Here is a 16,706-nt window from a genome sequence, read left to right as displayed (position 1 = left end):
TCAGTACTGCTAGCACCTTTAAAAAAATAAAATAATCAATTGCTATAACATGGTCACGGCTTGTTTGTTAAACTCCGCACACGCAGCCATTACAAGCTGAAGTTGTAGCCTTTCAGTTAGGAAGCTTAACATAGCCATACAGTTAACCAGGTTTCTTTATATTATTTATTTCTTTATATCTGTTGTCAGAGAAAGCCCAACCAACCAGTGGCCAATGGTTGTATATTGGTAACCTGACTTGCTGTCAACACCAATTAATTTCTTGCTTTAAAAATCCAAAATGAATACAGATATGACCTGTGTTTGAATCTGAGCTGAGGACACAAGTAAATATCAGTGTGATGGTGTCCTTCTAGTTCTTGTTTGTATACATTGCAAAGTAACCACGCAGTTCAATGTGACTAGCCATCTCTGCTCAAGAGTTTCAGGTTTATGCACCATAGGTGCTGTGGGTAAGAAATAAGGTGCATTAGGAAAGTAGTGCAGGAAAGCTCATACAACTATTAGCCCCTCCTTTCCATGAACAAATGGTTTAAACAAATGTTTAAATGAGGAAAAAAACACACTATAGGTTTGTTACATTTAGATAAAGGAGGTGGAATGTTTTCATCCTCTGAAAGGAACGAGCTGTCAATTTCACATCCCATAGGTTTCTCCATAATACTGTTTAAAGCAAGGTTAGCCCTGCTGCTGGCAGTGTGAAAGTTGTAGTGAAAGCTCATAAATGGGTAGCTATAAATACCTGGTCTGTGGCCCACTCCAGCTGCAGTACACACACACTACATGCATCAAGGCTTCTGATGTTCTGTTTGGATTAGGAAACACAACACACCAAACTTGTGTTAGCAATTCAAAGCACACAACATGCATGGTTATAGTCTTGTGACCGCTCTCTCTCTCCCCTCCCCCAGCTTCTTCCAATATACAGTTCTGAACGGGGAGCTCCTTGTGGTCACTGCCTTCCAGAAGTTCGGCTGGCCATTCCGATATAAGAGTGTTTGGGCACTTTGCCATGTTGAGTCAGAAAGGAAGTGTTCTTCAATCAAGTTCAGGATTTTACTGTACTATCATTTGATCAGTACGGCGGGCAGGAGAAGCTATGAATTCGATACAAATACACAGCACAAGGCATGTTTAACGGCATGCTAGCTCGCTGTGCACTGCTGAAAATACACAGCAGGCACATTTCAGAGAAGCTGGAGCTGGGGACAGCGCAACAGTTCCTGGATTCTGCTGCCAGCAACTTCCTCTGTGCCCCTGGGTACATCACTTACCCATTATGTACCTGTATCCCCATTTTACATATGGGGATAATACCAGCCTCACAATGGGAGTGTGGCCTGAAGGTGATAAGATTTAAGATCCTTGGGTAAAAGGCACCAGAAAAGTGCTCAGTCTCAGCCAGCAATACTTTTTCAGAACACCACAGTGACTGAACAGATGTAGCCAAGGGTGAAACATGACTGACAGCAGCCATCTTCATGCAGAGGGGAGGATGTGTTTGATCAGCTGTGGATTTGGTTATTAGTAACCTCAGATAACAATTTCTATTTATCAAGAAAGATGTATTACCAACAAGTTAAAGTTGCATTCATTTATTTTTGCTAAGATTCTGGGTAAACGTATCAACTCTCAGGCTCTTGTCAAATTTCCAGCACGACCTTCAATGTGACAGTGAGTGTCCCTACACTAGATCACTAGGATCTCTCTGTCCAAGTTTCCTATTTCCAACCAGCTATCCAAAACTTCTAGCTGCGCTGCCTGGTTTGTCGTCATCTGTCTCTCCCTGTGCACAGGTTCCAAAACTCAGTGGCCTTTAACAGGACCAGCAGGACAACTGAGGTAATTAAGACACACTGAATTGCTTTCCTTCATTTAAATCTTCAAAAAGTCGTCCTCCTTTTAAATAGATAATTGGATTGAGTTCTGCTGACTAAACATGCTCACATGTGCACCTGGGATTTGCCTGAAAGTTTATGCCTGTCTTGTAAGAAGTCTGGTTTGGTCTCCTCGAATACCTGTTTCCATTATTTTCCATTTAGATCAAGCTGGGATGTGGAGTCTCAAGAGGATACATTGGGCCACTCCTGTTCTACTGGTTGCACAGCTGGTCTTAATGTAACTATAGCAACAATTTTGTCAAGTTGTAATTTTAACAAAAAACATTTCTGTAAATCCTCCAGCCTTCCACATTGTCACAGTCTTTTGCAGGGTGAGCAGTGAGGCCTGTGCAACAGAATGTTAGTGAAAAACAAGACTGGGATTTGTGTGTCTCCAATTAACACTATACTCAGACCCCCATCTGCACAGCCCGATTCTTTGGAAGGGGAAGTGGGACAGGGTCGTCCCCTGGTGCAGTGGAAGGTGATTTTGTTGACAGGGAATCTGTAATAAGGGTCGAATCAGTCAGATACATCAGGGAGTTGTATCCATTTAGACAACAGAAATAGCTGGTGTCCTGCCAGACACCTGAACATGGTCTATCAAGGACCAAAGACATGGCAGAATCGGCAGAAGGATTTGTTTTTTAACACTGTCAAGGAAATCAATACAATTAATGGGAAAGTACTTGTCTCCAGATAAAACGCACCATATTTGATAGGGTTTTCCTGTGCTGGAAAGAGTAAGGGCAACAGATGTGATGGGACTGCCTGTATACATAGGCATTCTAGATGCAAGTACAGCTATATAAAGGGGTAGATTACTTCTCTATACCAGTGGTGCTCAAATTATGGAATGGGTCTCCCAAAGGAGGCACGGGAATGTGTCAAGGGAGGCATGAGATGTGCGTTTTTGTTTTTTTTTTAAAAAGAGCTCTGGCTGTCAGCCCCGGGCTGCTGGGCTCGTGCAGAAGGGCCGTGCACACCGGGAGGTGGGGGATGGGATAAAGGGGACGGCCGGAGTCCCGCCGCCCCGGGGCTGACAGCTGGAGTACTGCCACCCAGGCTTGGGCGCTCCTCCTCCCCACCCCCCAAAACCTCAACAGGTGGTGATGGGGAGCTCCAGCTGTCAGCCCCGAGGCGGCAGCAGCAGCACAGAAGTAAGGGTGGCAATGGGCACTAAGTCTCCTGTGACAAGTGATATTGACAAATATCACTTTTCACATTGCCACCCTTACTTCTGCACTGCTGCTGGCGCAGCACGGGCTTCAGAGCTGGGCACCCAGCCAGCAGCCGCTGCTGCTTTCTGCTCTGCCTTCAGAGTATATGTACTCTGGGGGGTAGGAGATTTGCATAAGCGACTACAGACACAAAGAAGGGGGGGGCGCGATCAAAGAAGTTTGAGAACCACTGCTATTGCTAGGTTTTGTTGTAGTTTTGCTGTCAATATCCTAAAAATCTCATTAATTACAGGGAGTTGGCACCATCGGAATCCAACAGGGGAGAAAGCATTGCGCATTGTTGGAAGAGTACAAATCCTTGAACAGAAATGGAGTTCACGTGGAGAATCTGGTACTTCACGGTAATGAATACATTGATATTGTCTCTGCAGGACTAATACCAGGATGACACTGGCATCTAACTCCAAACTCCGAGCCCCTCTGAGGTGGGTCTGAAAGGGTCGAATAAGGCTCAGGACTAATTCAGGTATATTCAAATGGGAACTTTACTGATCTAATGATGTACAATGCGATATCTAGCGTATCAGGAACCAAAAAGGAGTCAAAATTCAAACCACTATAAAAGTGCACAGGAGGTCCTGCAGGAAGAGGAGTCTTTTAGGGCTGAACTATATCCTCTCTCTCTTTCTCTCTCTTGGTTTTCTTGGTGCCATCTGCAAGCAGCTAATATTTTGGAAAGGAGGAGGATGGTACAAGAGTTAATATTCTGACAACTCAATATACAGCTAACAATTGCCCACAAACGTGAGGTTTGTCACATGTCTAAGACTCAGTAAAATCACTCAAAACAAAACCTACCTTACTTCATTTTATACACGTATGTCAAAGTGTTCCACAAGTGCTACAGAACAACTAGAGATGATCTGTTCTATTTTAAATCCCTCTGTTAAATCACTCAGCTTCCTTCAGAGCTGAAACGTTACGTGTTTGGTCTCAACCCCCAGGTGAGACTGTTGGCAAATGAACGAACAGTTGAGCATTTTTAATTATATTAGCACAAAAATGGTTTCGATGATAAGTTATTGCAACTTTTTTGCACTCGACTAACAGTGTAATTTTAAAACCTCAAACTTTTCAGGTTGATTGTCCTCAGTTCTGAGGGTCAGAGAAAAATGAACCTTTGGTTTTGCAAAGTCACAATCTGACTGATGAGGCTTTGGAAAACCAACCTTGGTTTTACCTATCAAACATTTTAATGGGAGAAAAACTAATATTTAGGGCTGTTGATTAATCACAGTTAACTCACGCGATTAACACAAAAAATTAATTGCAATTAATCGCACTGTTAAACAATAGAATAGCAATTGGCATTAAATATTTTTGGATGTTTTTCTACATTTTCAAATATATTGATTTATATTGCAACAGAATACAAAGTGTACAGTACTCACTTTTTTATTACAAATATTTTTACTGTAAAAATGATAAAAGGAATAGTATTTTTCAATTCACTTCATACAAGTACTATAGTGCAATCTCTTTATCATGAAAGTGTAACTTACAAATGTAGATTTTTTTTGGTTATATAACTGCACTCAAAAACAAAACAATGTAAAACTTTAGCGCCTACAAGTCCACTCAGTCCTACTTCTTGTTCAGCCAATCGCTCAGACAAACAAGCTCGTTTACATTTATGGGAGATACTGCTGCCTGCTTCTTATTTACATCACCTGAAAGTGAGAACAGGTGTTCACACGGCACTGTTGTAGCCCGCGTTGCAAGGCATTTACAAGCCAGATATGTTAAACATTCGTATGCCCTTTCATGCTTCGGCCACCATTCCAGAGAACATGCTTCCATGCTGATGACGCTCGTTAAAAAAATAATGCATTAATTAAATTTGTGACTGAAATCCCTGGGGGAGAATTGTATGTCTCCTGTTCTGCTTTACCCGCATTCTGCCATATATTTCATGTTATAGCAGTCTCAGATGAAAACCTAGCACATGTTCGTTTTAAGAACACTTTCACAGCAGATGACAAAATGCAAAGAAGGTACCAATGTGAGATTTCTAAAAATAGCTACAGCACTTGACCCAAGGTTTAAGAATCTGAAGTACCATCCAAAATCTGAGAGGGAAGAGGTTTGGAGAATGCTTAAAAGAACAATACTCCAATGTGAAAACTACAGAACTTGAACCACCAAAAAAAGAAAATCAACCTTCTGCTGATGGCATCTGACTCAGATGATGAAAATGAACATGCGTTGGTCCGCTCTGCTTTGGATCATTATTGAGCAGAACCTATCATCAGCATGGACGCATGTCCTCTGGAATGGTGGTTGAAGCATGAAAGGACATATGACTCTTTAGTGCATCTGACACATATATATTTTGCAATGCCGGCTACAACAGTGCCATGAGAACACCTGTTCTCCCTTCCAGGTGACACTGTAAACAAGAAGCGGGCAGCATTATCTCCTGCAAATTGTAACCAAATTTGTTTGTCTGAGTGATTGGCTGAACAAGAAGTAGGACTGAGTGGACTTGTAGGCTCTAAAGTTTTACATTGTTTTATTTTTGAATGCAGTTATTTTTTGTACATAATTCTCCATTTGTAAATTCAACTTTCATGATAAAGAGATTGCACTATAGTGCTTGTATTGGGTGAATTGAAAAATACTATTTTGTTTTTTACAGTGCAAATATTTGTAACAAAAATAAATATAAAGTGAGCACTGTACACTTTGCATTCTGTGTTGTAATTGAAATCAATATATTTGAAAATGTAGAAAACATCCAAAAATATTTAAATAAATGGTATTCTATTATTAATAGCGTGCTTATGTTTTTAATACAATTAATCGTGATTAATTTTTTTTAATCGCTTGACAGCCCTACTAATATTATTTTACATTTCCTGTTGAAGGTAATGAGATGAACCTAAGGGCTGGTCCACACTAAGCCCCCAGTTCGAACTAAGATACGCAACTTCAGCTACGTGAATAACGTAGCTGAAGTCGAAATATCTTAGTTCGAACTTAAAGGTACTTAGCGCGGGACCACACGCGGCAGGCAGGCTCCCCCGTCGACTCCGCCTACTCCTCTCACGGAGCAGGATTACCGGTGTCGACGGCGAGCACTTCCGGGATCGATTTATCGCGTCTAGACAAGACGCGATAAATCGATCCCAGAAGATCGATTGCTTGCCGCCGAACCAGCGGGTAAGTATAGACGTACCCTAAGACACCAAGTCTGGCTCTAGAGTTTGCCAGGGTTTGGTGATGGCAAGGCTGGATCCAGGTTATGATTTATGCCTCTCTCTACTTGTCTGTAAACTAAGGGCATGTCTGCACTACAGGGACTACTGTGGCACAGCTACAGGGCTACAGCTATACCACTATATCTCCTTAGCGTAGATGCTTCCTACAGTGATAGAAGGAGTTTTTCCATCGATGTAGGTAATCCACCTCCCAGAACAGTGGCAGCTAAGTCAAGAGAAGAATTCTTCTATTGACCTAACTGTACCTACACTGCAGGGAGGTAGGTCAGTAAAACTACAGCGCTCAGGTGTCTGAGTTTTTCACACCCCGGAACTGAGTAGCTATGCCAACCTAACTTTTAAGTGTAGATCAGGTCTTCGAGACCATAAAGACTTAGATTTGACTTAAACATTCAAGGATGTAGTAAGCTATTTCCTGTGTTGATGTACTGAACCTCACAATTCATGATACAGGCCTTACTCTAAAGATATTTCTTGTATGCACAAATTTTAAAGTAGATTTTCCTTAAAAGATGAAGTGATCCACAGGGCACATGCCAACAGCCCTGAGCTGCCCCTTAATACAAAAGACCTAGTTTTGAAAACAAGTCATTATTTACTCCTTAGACCATGACTGTGTAGTTAGAGGAAAAGCGGAGGGTTTAGCTAAAAGAAAACTAACGGAATATAAAAGGAATTCTTGCCACTGCATCTCCACTCAAACAGCAAATCTCTAAAAATTAAAGTGTGTCTTCAAGAAAGAAACTAATTAAAAATCAAATAAAACCATTACTTTAAGGTTGACCTGCAAAAGTTTTTTTTTTAAAAAAGCACAAATTCATTTTTCAATCTCAATCATGGATAAAGGACTGGAAGGTTTTTTCCTTTTTGTCCTTTAACACCTTTGAAGTATCAGGATTGCAAAGTTTGGCCTTTCCTGATTTTGATCACTGGGAGGTCTAAGAGATGCATATTTTGAGCTATTAACACCTTAATTGACTGGAGCGAGAACGTTGAATCCTTAAAGTTTTTTCACTCAATCCATGTCTCATTGAAGTCAAAGATGCATTAACAAAAACAGAACCACAACGTTTCAAACAGCCTGGCTAACTGCTCAGTCTTCTGCTTTTAGGCCATCACCATGGCCAGATCTATACCTAAAACTTATGTTGACCTAGCTACATCACTCTGGGGTGTGAAAAACTCACTACCTGCCCCTCCCTGCCCCAAGAACCATAGTTTATGGGGTCTAAATTAGCTGTTATCACTCAAGAAAGAGATCTTGGAATCATTATGGATAGTTTGAAAACATCTGCTCAGTATGCAGTGGCAGTCAAAAAAGCTTAACAGACTGTTAGGAACCATTAAGAAAGGGATAGATAATAAGGCAGTAAGTATCATAATGCCACTATATAAATCCATGGTACGCCCACACCTTGAATACTGCATGCCATCCTGGTTGCCCCATCTTAAAAAAAGGAAAGAGGTACAGAGAAGGGCAACAAAAATGATTAAGGGTATGAAACAGCTTCCATCTGAGAAGAGATTAAAAAGACTGGGACTGTTCAGCTTGGAAAAGGGATTTCACATAACATAAGAACGAGGGGTCCCCCAATGAAATGACTAGGCAGCAGGTTTAAAAATAAACAAAAGGAAGTACTTCTTCACACAGTGCCCAGTCATCTTGTTGCCAGGGGATGTTGTGAAGACCAAAACTATAACTGGGTTCAAAAAAGAGTAAGATAAGTTCATGGAGCATAGGTCCAGCAATGGCTATTGGTTAACATGGTCAGGACACAACCCCATGCTCTGGATGTCCCTAAGCCTGACTGCCAGATGCTGGGGCTAGATAACAGGAGATGGATCACTTGATAATTGCCCTGTTCTGTTCATTCCCTTTGAAGCATCTGGCATTGGCCACTGTCGGAAGACAGGATACTGGGCTAGATGGACCACTGGTCTGACCCAGTCTGGCCATTCTTATAAGCTGACTTAAGCCCCAGTACAGACACCACTAGGTTGACAGAAGAATTCTTCCATTGACCTAGCTACTGCCTCCCAAGGGGGTGAATTAGATGCAGCAATAGGAACACTCGCTCCATCACCACAGCAAGTGTCTACGCTACAGTGACAGCTGCAGCATCACAGCTCTGATGCTATAGAGCATCTGCAGTGCAGACAAGCCCCATTTCACTAGTTCTCCAGTCATCATGGCCTTCCAGCCCAGGACTGGAATCTGCACACCTTTACAGCTTCTCCTATGTTGTAAAGCAGTAAAAGAAGGGGCACAAGCTCATTATTTTTCCCCTTTGCAGGTCACCTTTAACACCGAAGATGTAGGTTAGGATACAGTAAATGTAACTCCTCATTTGAATAAATAGGAAATCAGATTTTCAGAGCTGCAGAGTAAAGTAATATTTCAGCTCTGAGATACCATCACTATTCACCAAAGAGAAACTGAAGCAGTATAGGTATTTCTAAAAACAGTTTAGAAAATTCATATATTTATGTAGCTACAGAGCAAATAAATATCAATTGACAATTCTGTAACTGCTCACTACAATTTTCCTTTAGCATTTGTATAGACTGTGGGGATTAGAGCATGGCTCATGGCTGTTGCCGCAAAGCCCCCCTCTCACCCCGCCCCCATTAAAATGGCTAAAATATCACTTAACTGAAATTGTCCCCTTGCTGTACATTAAAAACAACAAGATGAATGGACTATGGAGGCAGGGAGGAATGGGAGAGCTACTAGTCAACCACAAAGAAAGACCAAGTTAAAATGGCACAGCAACCCATCGGCCTGTATTGTCCACGAAGAGAGATCTGATTGAGATCTCCCAAGGAAAAGAGTGCAGCAATTAGGAGGCTCTGCAAGAGAGGGTAAAGTCCCCCTGCTCATCACTGGCATTACATTCAGTAAGATGCACTAGAACAGCTGAGAAAAGTGAGGAGCTTTCTAGTACAGGACACAGAGCTGACATGTTACTGATAGCACTCTGCAGACTGTTACTCTGATTTGGCTCCTTGTGGTACCTGCTTCCTCTACAGATTTCTGTAGAGCTTCTGCCAGTTCTTGGTCTGCAATCTCCTCCGGCCGCATGTCCTCCCGCCCTGGCCCATATGCCAGTCTTGCACACTCTGGGAGCTCCCCTTCTGGAAGGAAAGTTGTCTGAGATCCCGTGGTACCAATCACTAGTACATTCTTTTTGAGATCAATGGAACACTGGGAAAAGAGGACACATGCAAATGATGTCTTGGTGCCCGTCAGTCATAAAACAGGACCAGAATACATAAATTAGTGACACATTAAACAATGCACTAGAAAAATGTCCCTTCCAAACATCAAGGGGTTAACACAGTGAACAGTTACATGCACTGGATGAAGGGTCAAGAAGGTGCTAACAACTGGTAGATCTAAAAACAAATGCTGGGTAGCAGCCTGTGCCTTCAATGTGCCAAGTGGCTTCTTACAGCTGCTCCTATTAGCCAGCTCTTGAATAATTACGGTCCTTCTGCTCTTCAGCCCTACTGGGATTACGGCTACAAGTGAGGACTTCCCAGAGTCTTTATTCTAAATGGCTCATGTATAGACCTCAGAGGATTTTCAGGCACCAAGAGTTCAGAGCAAAGACCTTTAGGCTGGGACAAGATACGAAGTACTCACAACCTATAAGGTATAAGTGCTTCCCCCATAATCTATGGGAAAACCATGTCGACATCTCTCGTCAGAGTTTTTTTTTTATCCCTAAAAAATTCATAAGGATGATAACGATTTTACATTTAAGGACTTACGAAAGAGCCAAGGATTGTTTGCAAAACAGGCACCAATGGATTCCATTACCTGATGTCTCTTAAGCATATCCAGGCCTAGAAGCATATCCATGGGCTGTTCTTCGAGGATAGAGAAAGAACACGGCAGAAAATCCCCTTCAATCTGAACCTGAGCTGAAGCACACAGAAAACACCATGTTACCTGCCCTCCAGCCTCTAGAAGGGCTCAAACACGGCAGCATGAGGACTCGACTGTACGTATCTCTCTATCCAAGAGAAAGCATACAGAGTCTCCGTGGGTAGGTTATGGAATCGGAGCACACTGTGCATAGACTTGGCTGTGGAAAAGTCTACTCTGAGCCAGCGCTGGTGAGTATTGTGAGTTTGCTAGCCCCCAGGGGCTAATTATTTCCCCCCCTTTATTTTAAAAGCTGACTGGATCTGCAGTGCAGTAGGAACTGATCAACTAACCCCTCAAGCTAGAGCTAAAGAAGCTGCATGCAGCTGCTCAGTGTGTGGAATTTTGGTTTTGGTGCTTTAATTCACAGTCAACATCTTAAGGAATAAAGAGAATATTTCCTTGTATGGCATTTTCTTCAGACAAACCTATGCAAGAACACGGATATCTTGAAGTGCTCTCCTCACTGCGGAATGAGATACACTCAGCTGCACTGGAATTCTGCCCTGAACAATTCACACTGCCCATTACCCCCATCCTAAAGAATAAAGCTATTTATAACCCGTTAGCACCAGGAATCAAGGTTTCCTCAGTATTTGTATGGGGGCTCTAGACCTACTGGAATTAAAGTGTTAGGATAATTGTATGAAAACATTAAACATGATGGAATCCTGGTTAGTGTGTCTCTGGTGTAAGAATTTATCAAGATCACATTAAGCTCACCCACTCTATAGCAGTTCCCAAAGTTTACCGCAGGGGTCTCAAACACGCGGCCCGCGAGGTTATTTTCTGTGGCCCGCGAGCTCCTCGCGGCCCCCCACCCTCCCTCAGCGTTTACCTAGAGCAGCTCCGGCCTGACGCGCACCGGGGGCAGGGCAGGCTCCCTGCCTGCCTGCCCTCCCCCTGCGCCGCTCCGGGAAGCGGATGGAACCTGGGGAAGGAGAGGCACAGGGGTGTGTGTGTTGATGTTGCTTCAGGCTCCGCCCCCCAGCAGCTCCCATTGGCCACAGTTCCCCATTCCCGGCCAATGGGGGCAGTGCCTGAAGCAACAGCAACACACACACCCCTGTGCCCCTGCTCCCCCACGTTCCGTCCGCTTCCCGGAGCGGCGCGGGGGCAGGGCAGGCAGGCAGGGAGCCTGCCCTGCCCCCGGTGCGCGCCAGGCCAGAGCCCGCCCCCCGAACCTCTCCTGCTGTCAAACCCCCTGCCCTGAGCCCCTTGCCGTACCCTGCACCCCGAGACCCCCCTGCCACACCCCTCCTGCACCCCAACCCACTGCCCTGAGCCCCTTGCTGCACCCTGACCCCCTGCCTTGAACCCCCTGCTGCATCCCGCACCCCTCCTGCACCCCAACCCTTCCCTGAGCCGCCTGCCGCACCCTGCACCGAACCCCCTGCTGCACCCCAACCCCCTGCCCTGAGCCCTTGCTGCACCCCGACCCCCTGCCATACCCTGCACCGACCCCCTGCTGCACCCCGCACCTCTCCTGCACCCCAACCCCCTTCCCTGAGCCGCCTGCCGCACCCTGCACCCCAACCCCCTGCCGAGCCCCCTGCCACACCCCTCCTGCACCCCAACCCCCTGCCGCACCCCTCATCCCTCCTGCACCCCACACCCCAACTCCCTGCCCTGAGCCCCTGCCACACCCCACACCCATCCTGCACCCCCTGGGGGCAGGGAGGGGGCGGAGTTGGGGTGGGGATTTTGGGGAAGGGGCGGGGCTTCATGGAAGGGGTGGAGTGGGGGCGGGGCTGAGGGCGGCAGGGGGGGAGGTGTCAGTAATGCAGCCCTCGGGCCAATGTACTAGTCCTCATGTGGCCCTTGTGGTCATTTGAGTTTGAGACCCCTGGTTAACAGTATCAAAGCAGACACTCTTTGGCGCCAAGCAGAGCCACAGCCATTCCAGGTAACGTTATCCTGTTGTACCGCTACTTACCTAGGTGCACTCTGCCAATGATTTTCTGTGTGCCCACACCCTTCGCAATGCCTGCCCAGCGCCGGTCCACCAGTCGCATGATGTTACACCTTTCAGCACAAGCTTGGCTCATAATGGTCATTTGGGCACCTACCACCAGAGACAAGAGGAGTTAGCAATATTTAAAAACAACCAAGGGGTAGTTTACAAATTTTGATCTCCTCCAGTACAGAGATTTTAATCTAAGACTCAGTAGCAGCCAGGGAATTATATTATGGCATAAAGGCATTTGATTATACCATGGCTCTGTGTGTATACACAAAGGCCACCCACTGCCACCTGAAGGTTGTTATGGGCTATGGAGTTATAATAAAGCTGAATACTTACACTGAGATCTATAGATGAAAAGTGTTGTGTTATAAAGGAAAGGAAATCTCAGTTTTATAGTTAGGGAAACTGAGGCACATAGGCAGAGTGACTTGTCCAAGGTTACACAGCTGGCCAGCGGCAAAGGCAAGATTAGAACCCAGGAATTCTGATTCCTGGTCATCTTTTAACCACAACACACATCGCAAATATTTTTAATTAGGTTGAATAATGACAGAAAGTACATTCAGATTTTAATTAGATCCTTTTAAATCTCGTAACAATTCTTTAATGTGGGAAGGGAATGTTATAAATTGACCTATTGTGGGGTTTACTATTTCCTGGAGAAGGGGGGAGCAGGGAGAGCAGAAAGAGCGTAAAGAGATTTAAAATGGGGAGACTGGGGGGGAGAATCACCTGAATCAACAAAGGCTTTCACTGGATGTCCATTGACTTTGCAGTTAATATAGAGCATCACCACCTGGCCAAAGCTCTCTGGGGCCTCTTCCATAGCTATTGTCATGTTCTCTTCAATATTTTGTTGCCTGAATTAAATGAAAACCAGAAACCGGAATCATGCCTTCCATGAGCAGAAACGGCATATTTATAAAGCCTCCCCTTTACAAGGATTACAAACAGATTTGTCATCTTCCCTCTCCCCACTACCACCAGTTATGAAGAGCTTGTGAAAGGAGTACTTCAGCAGTTAAACACCAGCCTACTTAGCAGATGTTAGCAAAAGATCTTGCCTTAATCCAGAGGCATCAGGTTGCTTGCAAGCAGGAAGGAAAGAATGTTCCTTGTAGCACTTTAAAGAGACCCAATGCAGCAGTCTGGAGTAAAGTGGTCAGATGCACTTTAGCACCTGGAGACCTGCAACTGATTCTCTGTTCACAACAAAAACCTGTCATTACAGAGTTAATAAAAAGAACTCAGGGGCAAAAGGCTGCACATTCATTAGTCATTCTGCTACAACACTAGGATCCCAAAAAGTTATGTTTCAAAATGCTTGTATAACATTTCAGTAGATTCTTCCCTTTTGCAAGTATCAGGGTTGGGACAGGTTACATGAAACTCTTGTGAGTACAGTGACAGCACCGCAAATTCTCTCTACAAATTCAAGGCTACTAAAAGGAACGCAAGATAGATATAAGCCAAATGAAATGCAGCTCCGTGCCTGCAGCAACCTTGAGCACGTTGGGTGTCCGCAGCTACCCTGCCAGAAATAGCTCATCTACCAATATAGAAGGGTCTCTAGTTTAAAGAGATAGGTTCCCTTTTTTTTTCAGTAGGAGGGAAGATACTTGCCCTTTTCCTACCTTATAGAAATCCTCCCTCCACCACAGGAAGGCGGAATGCAACTCCCTTTGGAGGCAGTCAGTGATATTCCATACACCTTCTAGAAGGGGACACTGGAGAGGAATATGCAGTGCTCTAAGACGTGGCTGCTTGGGAACTGAAGGTGGATGTGGCGGGGTGATCACCCTGCTCCGGCCCTGAAGGGGTTAAAACAGCCCTGGGAAAGGGCTGCCCCGCAGAGCCAATAGGGTAGGCTGATTGGGAAAGCAGCCACAGCTGGGGCCACACCCAATTAGGAGACAGCTGGCCCTATAAAAGGGCTGTGAACAAGTGAGCTGGGGCAGTCTCTCTCTAGCTGTGGAGAGAAGGACCTGGCTGCCTGGGAGAGAAGGGCACCTGAGGTAGAGTGGTGCTGGGGAAAGGCAAGAGGAGCTGGGGAGCTCCAGCCTGGCAACTCCCCAGGCTGCAGGCCTTTTGCAAGGCCTACGGAGGCACTGGGGCTACAGAGGTGTAGTCTGGGGTTAGGCAGAGGCAGCTGGTCCAACCCCCTTGCCAGTGATGAGTGGCCATTACAGACTGCAGTTTGCCCCAGTGAGTGGGGGCTAGGTGATGACTGGCAGTAGCCACTGAGGCAAGGTGGGGTTTAGAGGGTTGGGGGTTCCCCTGGGAGGGGAGACCCAGACTGTGGGTTACTGCTGGGGCAGAACCCCAGGGTAAGGGGCACCAGGGTCTGAGAGAGACACGGGGCCAGCGGCAGGCAAGACACCGGCCTGCAGAGGGCGCTCCACACACTGGAAAAGAGCTAATTCCCAGACGACCAGCAGGAGGCGCCGCACTGGTGAGTCTCACATTGCTACAGTGGACAACAGCAAAGCAGCATATTGCACAGCCACTAGGCTGCCCTGGTTTGATTTACTCATGATCTAGCTCAAAGCAACACCTACTGGGCCCTCTTACAGGACCTCAGATTAAGTCAGTCGGAAGCAAGACGTGTATGTGACTGGCAGATATTTAGTATCCGCTTAATTACAGCAAACCCGGTTTCCTCCCCCCCCCCCCCCGATTTTCTTTAAAATGTGCATAAAGGTTAGAAACGTGGCTCTGTAAAATGCGGCATTTATTATGTTATGCTGCACACAGCATCTGCTCCCAACCCATCTTTTCATGGGGACAAAATCTAATAGAGAGGGGCTTGAGTCAGGTGATCAGAGACTAACGCCGAGAACTAGCAGCTCCCAGGTCCTAATCCCCACAGTCATTAAATGACTGTCTAGCTGTGGGCAAATCACTTGCTCTTTCTGCCTCAGTTTCCCCTCCTCTATAAAAGTGGGGATAACAACACAACTTAAATAGCTCATGGGGATGTTTTGTTTAGTCAGCGTTTGAACAGCACTGTGAAATACTGAAAAACACTTAACATGTACAGAGTGTAAAATGCTTTATTGTATTGTAATGTAGTCATTACAATATAATCAATGATTATTTTCCCTATTACTAATGCATGTTTTAGCACTGCCAAGTCTGCAAAACCAATATGAGCCTATTGTATGAAGCAGAATGTCTTCATACATCAGCAAAACTGCTTACTGTGTTCTGATTCAAAAATGTATTGTTGATCATGTAAGAAACAGAAGAATTAGACCTCCTCTCCCACAGGCAGTACCCAGCTGAGCCTGTAGCACTGGCAGTGAGAGAAGCCCTGTTCGGACTTACAGACTCTGAAGTTACATACAAAAGATACAAAGGGGAAGTAAACCAGGGGCAGCATGGTGCCATTTTTACAGAGCCACTTTTCTGACAATGACTATGCTCGAAATCTGCAACTAAGCAGAGACTTGGGCTATATCTGCACTACCAAACTTACAGCCGCCCAGTGGAGAGGCAGCTTATACTGACAGGAGGAGTTTCTGTTGGTGTAGAAACACCACCTCCCCAATGTTAGCTATGCCGACAAGAAGCACTCTTCTGTCAGAAGCATCTACACCGGGAGCTATGCCAGCGTAAGTTTTAAGTGTAGACCAAGCCTCGATGGGTATGTCTACACAGCAATTAGACACCCAGGGCTGGCCTGGGCCTGCTGACCCATGCCGATGGGGCTCAGGCTGCGGGCTGTTTCACTGCTGTGTAGCTGTCCAGGATCGGGCTGGGGCTGGAGCTTGAGCTCTAGGACCCTGTGAAGTGAGCCCAGAAGTCTACACAGCAGTGAAACAGCCCTGCAGCCCGAGTCAGCTGGCACAGGCCAGCCGCGAGTTTTTCTTTGTTGCGTAGACATACCCAGGAGACATGGGTTAGGGGTTACATTTGCAAGTCCTGGTGCTCAGGCTTGAGGGGATCCAATATACCCCAGGCAGCTACTTGCAGGGTCTCCAGGGAACTTTGGTTAAGCAGTTTCTATGCAGTGCTCTCTACGGGCTAGTTCATGGAGACGCACCGCAGAATTGGGAAAGGTCCCTGAAAAAGAACAAAGACTCTGACTGGATTTTGGGAAATTGCAGTCCCCGTGTCGAGAGAGATGACCAAGACTGCCTCTACTCTGACGGCTATGGGGGGTGAGACCACACCACCAAAAGAAGTGACAGAGTCAACAAATAGGAGACAATGCTGCATCTACCCTGCCCCTCTTGATTCCAACTAGACCCCCAAAATGCATTTTCAACTGGAATAGGGTCCCACAAAGGGGCCCAGAGCTCTCCCTGGGACTTAGGTTTGCTACCTTATGTCCTCTTCTATCTTTGCCTGAGCCTCAAGATCAAAAGGGTCAGCTGAAAACAGACGGATTCTCTCCTGCTCCCGGCGGGCTCGGTCCTGTTGCTGCTCCACCAGCACCCTGGTAAATTTCTCTGCAGTAACAAA

The 16,706-nt window shown here is 45.6% G+C and overlaps 1 protein-coding gene across 1 annotated transcript in view; it reads right to left on the bottom strand.

Moving 5' to 3' along the window:
• Positions 1–742: 742 nt before the first annotated feature.
• The window catches only part of DDI2 (DNA damage inducible 1 homolog 2), a 34,685-nt gene continuing 18,721 nt past the window's right edge, over positions 743–16,706 (bottom strand). Inside the window, exons 4-9 of the mRNA XM_065421405.1 lie at positions 16,567–16,693; positions 12,972–13,099; positions 12,210–12,338; positions 10,166–10,269; positions 9,358–9,547; positions 743–805 (exon numbers count right to left, since the gene is read on the bottom strand). Of these exons, the coding sequence (XP_065277477.1) occupies positions 789–805; positions 9,358–9,547; positions 10,166–10,269; positions 12,210–12,338; positions 12,972–13,099; positions 16,567–16,693 (695 nt within the window). The 3' untranslated portion in view covers positions 743–788. The remainder of the gene's footprint in view (positions 806–9,357; positions 9,548–10,165; positions 10,270–12,209; positions 12,339–12,971; positions 13,100–16,566; positions 16,694–16,706) is intronic.

Source organism: Emys orbicularis, chromosome 22 (assembly GCF_028017835.1).
Source record: "Emys orbicularis isolate rEmyOrb1 chromosome 22, rEmyOrb1.hap1, whole genome shotgun sequence".
In the NCBI taxonomy this organism is placed as follows: domain Eukaryota; kingdom Metazoa; phylum Chordata; order Testudines; family Emydidae; genus Emys; species Emys orbicularis.
Note: the sequence above shows the minus strand (reverse complement) of the source record. Positions and strands in the feature narration are given on the sequence as shown.